The sequence below is a fragment of the Gallinula chloropus genome, assembly GCF_964237585.1.
Source record: "Gallinula chloropus genome assembly, chromosome: 11".
NCBI lineage: Eukaryota > Metazoa > Chordata > Aves > Gruiformes > Rallidae > Gallinula > Gallinula chloropus.
The window spans coordinates 6,475,715-6,488,380 of record NC_140096.1 but is presented as its reverse complement, the minus strand read 5'-3'; the positions used below and the strand labels follow the sequence as shown (position 1 = coordinate 6,488,380).

Below are 12,666 nucleotides of genomic sequence, written 5' to 3'. Positions count from 1 at the left end.
AAGGGTAATATGGAAGCACTTTCCTTCAAGCCATAACCTAGAAGCATATTAAATGTGATCCCCGATTCTCCACATAAACATATGGACGCCCTGGCACCAAATGTTTTAATTGTGCTGTAATGCAAATACTGTTCATGTTACCTTTTTGGCAGAATACAACCTAATAATACTTTATACAACTTACAGGTATCCCTGGAAGACCTGGAAATCCTGGGTCACCCTTCTGTCCTGGCAGCAAGGATGTAATTATTTCACCTGCTTCACCCTAGAAGAGAGAGCTGACTTTAGTCAACAGCACATTTTACAACTCATAGCAATCCTTAAAACTGAGAGACTGCTATGCTACACCCTAGCAGCTCTAGATCCTCCAAAAGTAGCTCTTGCATAGTTGTAGGACTCTTCAAATATCTAAACTACCAACTACTACTCTCTCTTTATGTGTACAAATATATCAGCATTGATTTGGATTCCAGAAGATTAGGGGATTGAAATACAAATACTTCACAAAGAGACATTCAGGCTCCATGTGAAAGAAATGGATCAGACAACAGAAATAAGGCTTGTTCAGCTTTTTTCAGTGTCCCATCTCGTGCGATTAATGCTGAGTACACTGTTATAATAGTCATGCTTCATGCATAAAGAGCTAGACCACTGGTGCATTTGGATGTTTGCAGGCATCTTGCTAACTTGATGCCTCCACCCACTGAACCTCAGACTCCTAAGGAAATCAGTTTCAGAAAACAGTCTAGTACTTCTGGAATTACTGACCCAAACTGAGTAAAGGTACTGCAGAATTTTCAGTTAGTTGCACTGACTTGACCTAGAAACACCAAGCTTTCTGCAGAACATCACTCCAGATTCCAATGGATGCACACGGTCTTGCATATAAGCAAGTCACTTATGCCAAATCACACTGCATACCCATCCCTCATTAGTACTTCAATGTGCAAGTACAGAACATTTACCTTCATTCCTGGCAGACCAGGGGGTCCCTGTGTTTAAAAGAGAAAAAAAAAACCAAAAAAGGAAGTTCAATAGAAATAAATCATTGGTATGTTATTTTCCAACAACTATTCAGGTCTATACCATGAGGGAAACATTAAAGACAGAAATGTTAAAAAGATATGAAAGAAGATTTTTTATCATCTTCAGAATCAAATAGGGAAGTTAGAGAACTACCTCCACAGTAAAAGTATGTTCATCCTTGGGTTTTATAATGAAAACAACCTACACAGCCTCTTTTCTGCCCTAGTAAGATTTTTAGATGCACTGGATAACAGTATCAAGATCTTATTTCTCTGACAAATATGTATGTATTGGTATTTTTCTACATGTGATAAAAGATCTCAGAACGTGAGAATGCAAATGGCTTTTTAACAGCTTTGTCACAGAATCCAGCAGAAACACCTTTTCATTTAACATCTAAAACATCCTGATTAAACAAAGAAAATGTATTCTTGTTTCATAAAAGTCCAACTGTAAAAAGAGGCTTTATCTGATCTTTCACAGATCTAAGCAGAGATATTTCAGGAGGGAACAGGGATCTGATCCAGAAGTCTTTTACTTACAGGAGGTCCTTGTAAACCAGGAAAACCTGGACTGCCTGGGAATCCACGCTCTCCCTTAGGGATGAAGAAAACCATTAGCCAAAACTACCCAAAACATGAAAACAGATAAATTTTGACTGAAGAGTCCAGTTTCATTGTTAGCTTATGACTCCAGAGTAGCAAATTGTATTGCAACAAGCTATAGGATAAACAGTTTAAATCACACAACTGATCAAAACAGGACTTTCCACATTCACGTATTTCTATATACTTCTAGGCAAAGATGGAAAATACACATAGCCATACAAGATCTACCTCTCTTATAGAAAGATTATAACCTGAAGCTATGTAACATGTTAGAATGGAAGTGTCTCCTTTCAACAAGGAACTGGTATTTTCAATGTAAATATACAGAATTTAATAATTAATAAAGTTCCACTGTTAGGTAAGGAGATTTCATTGGTAGCAAGAGTCACAGTATATTTTCTGATTATCAGACCCCACTCTCAGTTGTTAGCTATAAAATTAAGGATTAGAACAAAGAATTTAACTGCACTGGCTGCAGGGTATAGATGTTGTGTCTTGGTGCTGGCAACTTCTGGCAAAAGTTGTTCTTGAAGTACCAAACCATGACTCTTTCTCTTACCTACACAACTTAGTAACCACAGATACTGCTGCATGTAATAAACTCAACCTATTAGCTACAGACAGGAGAACAAGAGCACTTTTATCATGTTAAAATTCTTCACAGTGCAACAATAAAGGGCTTCCACCTTTGTTCCATTGCATCCTGGGATACCCTGAGGTCCTGGTGGCCCATCTTGTCCTGGTAATCCCTTTAAAGCAGGAAAACAGGAAAGAAAAGTTATCTTATAGGATGTTCTTCTGAGTCTGAAAGACAGAAGGAAACAGATTCATGCCTATAAGCCCATTCCTACTCACAGGAAGTCCTGGTGTTCCTGGAAATCCTGGAAGCCCTGGGGGACCCTAGAAGGAAATTAACCACATACACTTTAGATTGTATAGAGCAAAAGGATTTATCAAGCTTTTACACTGAAGTATAACCTGCTTGTACTTATGTAAGCAATGAAAAATAGAAACATCTGAATCACCTGTAAAAAAAAAAAGAATACCATGCTGGACAGCCATCAAGATACTTACCCTTCTTTCAGGAAAGCATCCACAAAAACAGAGAAGAAAATGCAGAACTACTAAAGTAATAATGTGTAGATATATAGAGAAAAATGAACACTCATGGTGTGGAAAATAGATGTGTTTCAGTGAAGTCAGAGATGCATCAATTGTCAGCAGCTGAGGAGTCTGACAAAGAAAAAGCAAAGGCACAAAACCTAATGGATTTAGGCAAATCAACCTCTCCCATATAGACCCTACATATGCTGTGTCAGCTTCAGAATAAACTGAAGTTACCTGAGAGTGTTAAGGTCCTGTACAGCATAATAGATCAAATCAGTATGAGGGCTACCCTCCATAATGATTTTATGAAAGTAATAGAAGAATGCTTAAAATCATATTATTTACTTTTATAAGTAATATAAAATTGCATAACAATCTTTTAGCTAGTAGACAAACCTGAAGGAGTAATTTAAGTTAATTCCTCCTTGCCTCACTTGTGTGAGTATGCCACTCAATGCCAGCTGGCTGTTTATTCATAATTCAAATATATCACCCTAAAACTGACATTACTTACTCTGATTCCTTTGGGTCCAATAGGTCCTGGAAGCCCATCATCACCCTAAAAAAAACAAAAAACAAAAACCCAGTCACATTTGCAGTCTACCTTTCTATCAAATTAAGCTGTAAGCATGATAAAAATGCCTTCCACATGTTTATAGTAAGTGGAGTGAAAGATATTAACTGTCACTTCCTAAGTAAAAGGCTTCAAAATTACGTTGTTTTGGCTGCTGGAGTTCGAATTGAAAAGCATTCATTACAGCTGATAAACCATGACTTAAAGGAAATGTTTTTTAAATAAAGCTATTTAAGATTGCTAACAAGTGGATACCTGTCATGTGCTTTCAGTCATTCTGCAGTGACCTCTCGTGGGCAACATGGGAATTACAAGATTAAGCGTGAATGATTTTGTACCATGATTATTTTATATTATGACACAGAATTTAATATCAAAATCTTGATTAAAAAGGCACTTATGGAATAAATATATAATCCAAGTTTATAGCGCAAGACCCTTCTGTTGTTTTACTCTTGGTATATCCAGTTAATCTTTTCTTCTAGCACAGATTTCGCTTTTTTATCTCCTACAAAATTACTCCTTTGCTTTTCATGTGCTCCTTTTGCAAAGACTCACAGTATGTATCAGTTGTATCAGCACAGGTTCAGTGAAGCCTGCATTTGCATTACCCCCACCCAAAAGCAGCCTGGGAATGCCACCAGTAGCAAACAACATTTTACTTATGAGGTGGGACCCGTCCAGGCAGCTGACAGCCCAACACACCGCTCTCATCAGTAACCTAAGCCATGGAGTGCCTGACTGTAAGGACTCATAAAATACACTAGAGCACCTTGCCACACCGGTTCTTTGACCTTCACCTACAGTAGGTAGTGGAAGGATACAAGTGTGCACATGTGGTGTTTGCAATCATGTGTGTAGGTGAAGAACGGGAAAGTTAAAACAAATTTTTTCCTCTGGTTGACTCTTCGAACCAAAACCATCACACCTCAACATCTGAAGATTTCCACTATTAAACCAAGGATAAGAGTTCTGAAGTGACCTGGGATCAGCACTACAAGCAAGCTGACACTACCCAGCATTTTCATGCTTTTCCTGTGAATTGGGACTTACCTTCGAGCCTCTTGGACCGGGTGGTCCTTCTGGTCCTGGAAATCCAGGCAAACCTGGCTGTCCTTCCAAGCCTGGGAATCCCCTTTCACCCTACAAAAAGAATAGGTGGTTGTAGAGATGTAACATGACAAGAACATGTGTTATGGATAGAAAAATTCAGAAAACATGATCTTTCTGGTTTTCTGTAAGAAGCCTTCATACAGACAAACACTGTGATTAAACATCTCACCTGCTTAACCAAAGGAACTCCTGAACATACACATATGTTGCCTTGAATTGTACCACTTAAACAGGATTCATAGAATGTTTGTCCAGTATTTAAATCACCTGTTTACTGAAATAATTCAGCCATCTGTTTCTTCTGTGCTGCTTAAAGACACAGAACTCACTCCTTCCTACAAAAACATAGATTATGAGTTACTAAGTCTCTCCCAGAAACTCACCGCTGCTGCAACACTCTCCAAAAAACTCACCTAAAAAAAACCTGGCAGAAGGGTGTAGATTGCTACTGTACTGTGACTGTTGTTTATTATTTCACAGTTGCAAAATTGTAATTTAAATTATAAAACCCAACAAGGATCCTGGACACACACTATAGGCTAAACACTGTACAAATACAGAACATGAACAGGGTTCCAGCCCAAAGTGCTTACAATTTATATCAAGCGAGACAGACACAAAGCAGCAAAGTAGTAAGATCACTTCCTTTTACCTCTCTCCTCCTACCAAAATCGTAAGCTGTCAAGCCACAATATTTTGCTAAATATTTACGCAATGATTAGCCATGATAGCCACCACCAGTACTGTAACTAATACTATATGCCACCCTCTATCTTGTTAACAACATCACTTACCTACAGTTTCAGAACATTTACAGCTGCAAATTCATAAAATATTTACTTTAATTCCATGTGATACAATCACAAAAAGTGGTAAATAACAAGGTTTACAGTTGGTACAGAAAAGTTAGGAAACACCACTTTATGCATCTATAGTCATGTACTTTTCAACTGTGTAAATAGGTATTTCCTACAGCTCTGTTACACCAACCAGTATATATAGCTGCTTATGAAACAGGCAGTTCAGCATTATTCCTTAATGCTCCACAGATAGGTTTGGTTGGTAGGTTTGACTCCTACTTGAACCCAATTATTTTTCATGACAAGTACAGGAACTGCCAAAGAAATGTTCCATTGTAACAAGCACCTTGATCACCAGGTTAGAACTGCGTAGGCTTTTGCACATTCTCTCTCATCCAACTCATTCTGGATTTTTGTTTTCTTGCACTGCTTCAGCAAGAATGGAAATGGGAGTAGTAGCTCCCTCATCTATTATCTGGCAGTCTACCAGCTATGGCACTCTCTAGGAACTTGAGGGATCCTGCCTAGCTCTCCTCAGCTCAGGTGACAGAACCAACAATCTCACATCTTCAAGACCACAGCAGCAGAGAATGAATGGAAGATTGGGGGTTGCAAGCAGACAGAAGCTCTAACTGCATTCTTGAGCACAGTACACAAAAGGCATTATATTAAGGCTTTGCTGATCTCCCCTTTATTTGCTATATAAGTAGCCACATGCTCAGTATGACAGCAGAGTTCAGTTGCATTCTTAAATCTTGATTTTCTCACTGTGCTGCTTAGGTAGGTGCTCTGTATCTCACTGTGGACAGCAGGAACTTAGAAGTTCCATTCAAAACATTTACAAGATGCTAAGATGTCAGAAAAGTGTTCAGAGAAAGTAAGAGGGCTTCTCCTCCTGTTTTTATTTCCAGTACTTGCTACACTGCTTCCAAGGAAACGCAAGAGGCCAACCTTTAGGATTGTGTGCTGTGTGCAAGCAAGAGCTGCAACTTCACAGAGGAAACAATTAAGCTATACTTAGCCCTGTCTACACACTGAGACAGAAGAATTCCTTGAATAGAAATAGACAGCTCATTAGCTGGTCTCCCAAAGCTGGTTTCCTATTAATTAAAAATACTCCTCTTTTGCTGCATTTCACACATTGCACTCGTATACAGGACAAACTGTTCTCCTCCATGGAAACCCTGAAATCGCATCAGAAATCACAGCTAGCTTCAGCTGGACAGTCAGGGTCTTCACTGTCTGTTTGCACAGAAAGTGCCAGGCTGTACTTTCCCTTGAAGCTATACAGTTGGTATGCAACCTCATCTGAAAAGCAAGACTGAGTGTCACCATCTCAGGCTGGGATGTGAAAGGGTTAGCGTGTCCCTGAAGGAGAAAGAATGAGCAATTTGGGAGTGCCCAATAAGGAAAACGTTAGACAGAGTCAGACTTTGGAGCAAGCTCTGGCAAGAACTGTGTTTACACACTAAGGAAACACACCTGCATACAAGAGGCATGTCAGATGCATCAGTTGCTAGCTGGCCTACACAATGCCTACTGATCCCAACGTGGTCACACTACAAATTCTGTTAAAGTAGCATCTGCAAATGGTTACTAGAGCAGAGTGTTGGCCTTGCGTGTCATCTAAGGCTGAAGAACTGTTCTCTATAACACAACTGCTCTGAGGTCTCCACTCTAAGCAGTCACAGAACTGGGAAGCCAAAGCCTTTAAAGTGCAAGAGAACCATATCAAGTCAAACAGTTAAGCAAGAGAAATACAGGAGGCAACAGATGCTCCTAGTAAACTGCACTACTTAAACTATGAAATGAGTATTTTCCAAGCCCATTTTGAAAGTGAGCAGCAACAGTGAGAGCCTTGCATGAGGAAACTGTTGCCAGAGCAACTCCTGTGGAGTTTTCCAGCAAATTACCCCCAAGAGCGAACAGATGATTTGAAGGTCTGTGCTTGGGGACAGCTGAGGGATTATACCAGACACTTCAAGGGAACTGTATCAAACTAGATAGAGACACAATATCTGTATTATAATCACAATTTTTGACAAAAAAAATGGTTTGAGAAAAACTTGGGCAAGTTGGGTAGGGGGAGAGACCAAGATGATCCAGCTCTTTGAGGAGATGATGAGGAACTTTTTTTCCCTACTTCAATAGTGTATAGAAAGATTCCACAAACAAGAACAGTTTCCAGACATTGCTTCTGCCTCCAGACTTTTCCCAATTGCACATCTTGCATATTCCACGCTGTTTTCATGAAGAGTCAGATGTTAACAACCTTGCCAGGAAAAATTGCCTGCTGCCTTGCAAGAACATACTGAAACTAGCAAGACAAAGTCACCCCCCAAAGGTCAATGCTAAAATAGGACATTATATAGAACACTATACATTCAAAGAGTCCAAGAAAAAGATACTCTTCCTTTGTATCTGCATACAGAGTGAAGTATCTGAAATGCCTTCAGAGCTCAAATAGTAGAAGCTGCTCTTTCCAGAATCCCAGGCACCAAGCTTGTATGAGAATTGTATTAGAACTTCCAACCCAGTTGAATCTTTGGAATTGCACATTGTGATCAACCAACCCAGCAAACTTTGCACCTTCTGAAAGTCTCCTATAGTTATTAGATATGATTAGTCTATGGACTTTTTAGAGAATAGCTTCTTAATCAATTTGTTTAATTTTAATGGGTAGAACCCAACAGTCGTGATCATCAAAAATAGAACAACATACTTACAGTTGAGAGGAAACTGCATCTTCGGTGTTGTGACAAACAGTCCCTCCCACCTTAAACCACATTTTATTACAGCTATACAACTTGCATGAAGGAATTGATCATGCTGGAAAATAACAGGTTTACAAACAAACTTGTTTTCAGTGACATCAGCTCACCAACAGCTCTGAACATGGCCACACAAGCACCAGAGGAGAAACAGGAATACTTAACTAAGGAAAGGTGTTAAAACCTTTTTCAACAGCAGCATGTGCCACCACTTTAAAGCAAAACCACAGCAGTCTTTTGGTTGATGCTCTCTTAGTGACTAAGACACATACAGCTTTGCTTCCCGTAGCCCCTGGCTCTCAGACTTCATCAGCTGGAGCAGCTGAGATTCAGTACCTCCTTCCTTCCCAGTCTCTACAGGCTGATCTTATCACAGGGGTTGGAAGAGACCTCAAGAGATCATCTTAACATCTTCAGAATTTTTTTCTTCAGCTGAGGTAAAACACAGACAAATAATCTACAAGTCTTACTGATTTATCTTCGAAATTGCTCCATGCTCAGTGTCTGTTGTCTCTTTAGCTAGCTTTTACTCCTGTACTTTTAAGCATTAAGGAAGGTTAATTTCAGAAGTACCAACCAATATTTATTTAAAACCCAATTGTGATCCAGTTGCTTAAGTGAAAAGGAATTCTGAACTTCTCTTCCAGTTGGAAAGTAACAGCAGTTCCTATAGGTATCTGTGTAGCAGCTTAATCATTTAATTCAGTTTTAATACTATTTGAGCACCTATTTCTGTCAGCTATTGTACTACTGCAGTGCTGTGCCTTGTTCCTCCAACGGCTTGAAGCTGCAAGGTCTCTGGGCAGTGGCAGTGTTAAAGAAAAATCAGTGGCAGCATAGAAGTGCTTAACTAAGTGCTATGGCTCATCCAAGACATGACAAGAAAGTAAGTTTCCTATTTGTTACAGTTCAATTTGTATTACTTTACCTGATCTGTTAAAATTCAAGTATCCTGAAGGCAATGCTGAGGAAGATTTACTTTCAAGACTCAAAAGGAAGGCACTAGGCTCTGCTAAGATGAATAAAGCAGCACTTCTTAGCTAACTTAATGCAAGTGGACAGTAACTTGGATGCAGAAGCTGGTTGCAGGCCAAAAATGAAACAGTGGAGTAGAAGTGTGGGGGTCAGCTGAGCACATTTGACAAAGAAGCACGAATAGCAGGTTGAAGTAGGTAATTCTCCCCCCCAATCTGTTCTCATGAGGCTCCATCTGGAGGACTGTGTCCAGCTCTAGGGTCCCCAGTACAAGATAGATATTGAGCTGTTGGAATAAGGCCAGAGAAGGCCATGAAAATGATCAGAGGGCTGCAGCATGTCTCCTATGAAAACAGGCTGAGATAGCTGGGCTTGTTCAGCCCAGGGATAACTTACAGCAGCTTCCGGTGCCTAAAGGACAAGAGGTAATGGCCTTGAGCTGAAGGGCAGATTTAGATTAGGTATTATGAAGAAATTGTTTGCTATGGGGGTACTGAGGCACTGCCATAAGGTGCCCAGAGAAGCTGTGGCTGCCCCCTCCCTGGCAGTATTCAAGCCCAGGTTCGATGGGGCTTTGGGCATCCTGGGCTAGTGGGGAGTGTCCCTGCCCATAGCAGGGGATTGGAATGGGCTGGGCTTCAAGGTTCCTTCCAACCCAAACCAGTCTGTGATTCTATAATTATTTAAATAACTCATTGTCTAATGCTCTTCATACACAGTTAGGCAAGGAGCTATAGAGTGACTACTGGTTCAGAATTCACAGGAAACACCAGATGTCAAGTGTCAAATATATAACAAAAGCCTGAAACTTCTTGTAGCAGCAGTTTACACTTCACTGGAATAAAGAGACATTTACCACACAGCCAGGTTGAAGATAGTATCAGGTTTGGGAACTTCTATCAATTATGTAAGTGATATGTTAGTAGTACAAGGCTAGAAAAAGTTTAAGGCTGTAATAAAAACAAATCAAATAATTTCTAAGAGAAAGCATTGTGGATACCAGTGACAGAACTCCTGGTTCCTCAGAGCTGAGCGGCTGAATGCATCAATGTGTTAAATACAGAGGGGTTTGTAATTATAGGGCAACTGACATAATGGGGTGTGTGCATGTTTGATCAAACCAGTTCCACTGGCAACACATCACAGTTAAGTAATTTGGGCTTTGCTTGTCATTGTTCCTTTACATAAAACATACATGATTGTCTGCAAGCTTCTGAAGGGTTGTTTTAAAACAAGCACACCACAAAGACCTCTGGCAAGCCTCAGAATTATCCTGCATTTACTTTGATTTCAGTAGAAAAGTGACTGTCCCATTCTAAGGATGGAAACTTGCCTTCTGTCTATCAGTTCAGCAAGTGGGAGTCTCAGGCACACCACCTCCCCTCCCTCTCCCTAAGAGGGCTAAGATACACAAAAAAGGAGAAAACTGCCTTACCACAGGTAAAGCTCTTGTGTAAATTTTAATAGAAGATTACACTTTGATCAATTTGCAGCCCCCGGGCACTTTCCAGAAAGATTCAGAACCATTATATAATTATTTGGTCTGATCTTATGCTTGTCTTACTGGAGCCTGTTTTTCCTTCCCCACTTTCTCTTCATGAAAATAATCAAGCTTCTCACTCTTCTGCTCAAGACTTGCTTGAATCCACTCCAGAAACAGTCAGAGGATGGAAACTAAATGTGGAAGAGTTTCTCCTGTGTAGTTTTCCTTAGCAATTGGCTAGGACAGCCTGGAGGACTACAAACAAGTCTCTCAATGCATACTGACACTTGAGAGTCTAGTCTTGGACAAGGGTCATACATGCCAGTTGACTGTATTTGGACAAAAAGTTCTGACTCCAAACAGTCACAAGATAGTCACCTTTCTCTGGTAAGTTATCTCAGTTTCATTAAACAACACTGCAGCACTGGAATGTATGAGTGGGTCATGGTCCCTGCATGTACATAAAAAGAAAGTTGAGTCACTAGGAGAAAATGACTTGATTTTACTTAGAAAGCCAGGACAAGCTCCCATGTTTTCCTTATCCACACTAGCCAGACAATAGCCATTTGCTCACTGAACTCACAAATATCTGTGCCTAGACTAGAAAAAGATCAACTTAGAATTACAGAAAGGTTCTCTAAATTTGTACCTGCTACAATTGTACTGGGAATGTGAGCCTAATGCATAAGTGCTTCAAACTAAACCTGAAACAGCCCTGTGACTAGTGTTAGGATACATTTGTTTTGCCACCTGCATTCCTACAGGGTCTTCAAATCCATCAACTGGCTTCATGTTTCAGCTAGCCAAATCTAACTCAGGTAGCTTGCTACATCAAGGGGATAGTGTGCCTCGCCAGATATGGAAATTGGGAGTATACTTGATGAACTAAAAGCAAGTAAATGCCAAAGAGTGACCTCATTCCTCTGGAGGTATCTGGATGGCAGGTGTGGCACCAAGAATTACTCTGAATTTTGGACATCTGCCTTGCGTAACCTCAGCCAATAGTAATATTCTGCATCAGCACATTACAGTGCCAATGCAGAGCCTGATTATTTTGGATTTACTTCTGTTCATTTGAGATTACAGTTGTTGATGCATTATCAAAAATCACCTTTGAAATGTGTCAGAAACTAATCTAGAGCACTCAAGCCCTTCTAGAACTTTGCTAAGATAGGGTAAGTGGATTGATAATACAGGTTTATCAAGCTTTGTTATCAGTTCACATCTTTAAGACAACTTATATCTCAAACAAATTGTTTACAAGAGTAAGTGGAAGTGTTTCAGGCAGTCTCTCCCACTTGCAGTGATCCCATCACACCCATTGCCTGGGACAACAACAGTTACATGGGAACTATTTAACCCCAGTTTACTTGGAACTAGGCTCCCACCCTTGTGAAAAGGCTCAATTTGGTCAAGTGGCAAGCTGTACATACACATTGCACCATAACCAGAAGTAGTGCTGGGCACCTGTTATTTCTGAAAAGGAAAAGCTGTAAGAAATAATAGTGATAGAAATGGAGAACTGCACATCTATATTGAGCTCAGGCAGTGAGTGTGGAAGTCAAAAGCGCATGAAAACAGGAAAGCTCTTGAGATGTCAACATGCATCTCTTGGCCTTAGGACACTTGCTGGGTAGCCTGAAACAGCCTGTTGCACTGAATGAGCCCCACAGGGTTGACTTTTGGGTTGGGGTCTGTTTTGCTCTGCTTGATCTGAGAACACATGTCTGGCTGTTAACTAGCTGCTTACTTTGGTGGCAGATATGTATGTTGGGAAAGCTGTACCTGAACTGTTTCACTTCCAGTCCAGCTGAGCATTTAAACAGTGACAGCAGTCACCTTAGTATACAGCTATACAAGTTATAAGGTAAGAAACAGTGAAAGTTCAAAGCACGTTAGTGAGTGTCAACTACTTATGAGCAGGAAATGCAAGGAAACTAGGCAAGCAACTCACACTGAAGCATTATTAGCATAGCCATTATTACACAATCCACACCATCGCTTGGCCACACTAACTAGTTATCATAGGCAGGCCCTGGCAGTATATAGGAACTATTTCTAATTTACTAGAATGTTCTTTCTGTTTTTCACTCTCACATAGCTGGAGAAATTTGTGCCACAACCCCCATTCCTGAAAAAATAAAGATACAGAATTCTGTACGTCAGATGGACTAGTTGGTCTGACTCAATACCCAAAGCTGCTGTAATA

The 12,666-nt window shown here is 40.2% G+C and overlaps 1 protein-coding gene across 1 annotated transcript in view; it reads right to left on the bottom strand.

Moving 5' to 3' along the window:
* The window catches only part of COL4A5 (collagen type IV alpha 5 chain), a gene marked incomplete at both ends in the record, with an annotated part of 73,188 nt that overhangs the window by 38,066 nt on the left and 22,456 nt on the right, over positions 1 to 12,666 (bottom strand). The window contains 7 exons of the mRNA XM_084269323.1: positions 185 to 265; positions 966 to 992; positions 1,569 to 1,622; positions 2,321 to 2,383; positions 2,490 to 2,534; positions 3,256 to 3,300; positions 4,369 to 4,458. Of these exons, the coding sequence (XP_084125449.1) occupies positions 185 to 265; positions 966 to 992; positions 1,569 to 1,622; positions 2,321 to 2,383; positions 2,490 to 2,534; positions 3,256 to 3,300; positions 4,369 to 4,458 (405 nt within the window). The remainder of the gene's footprint in view (positions 1 to 184; positions 266 to 965; positions 993 to 1,568; positions 1,623 to 2,320; positions 2,384 to 2,489; positions 2,535 to 3,255; positions 3,301 to 4,368; positions 4,459 to 12,666) is intronic.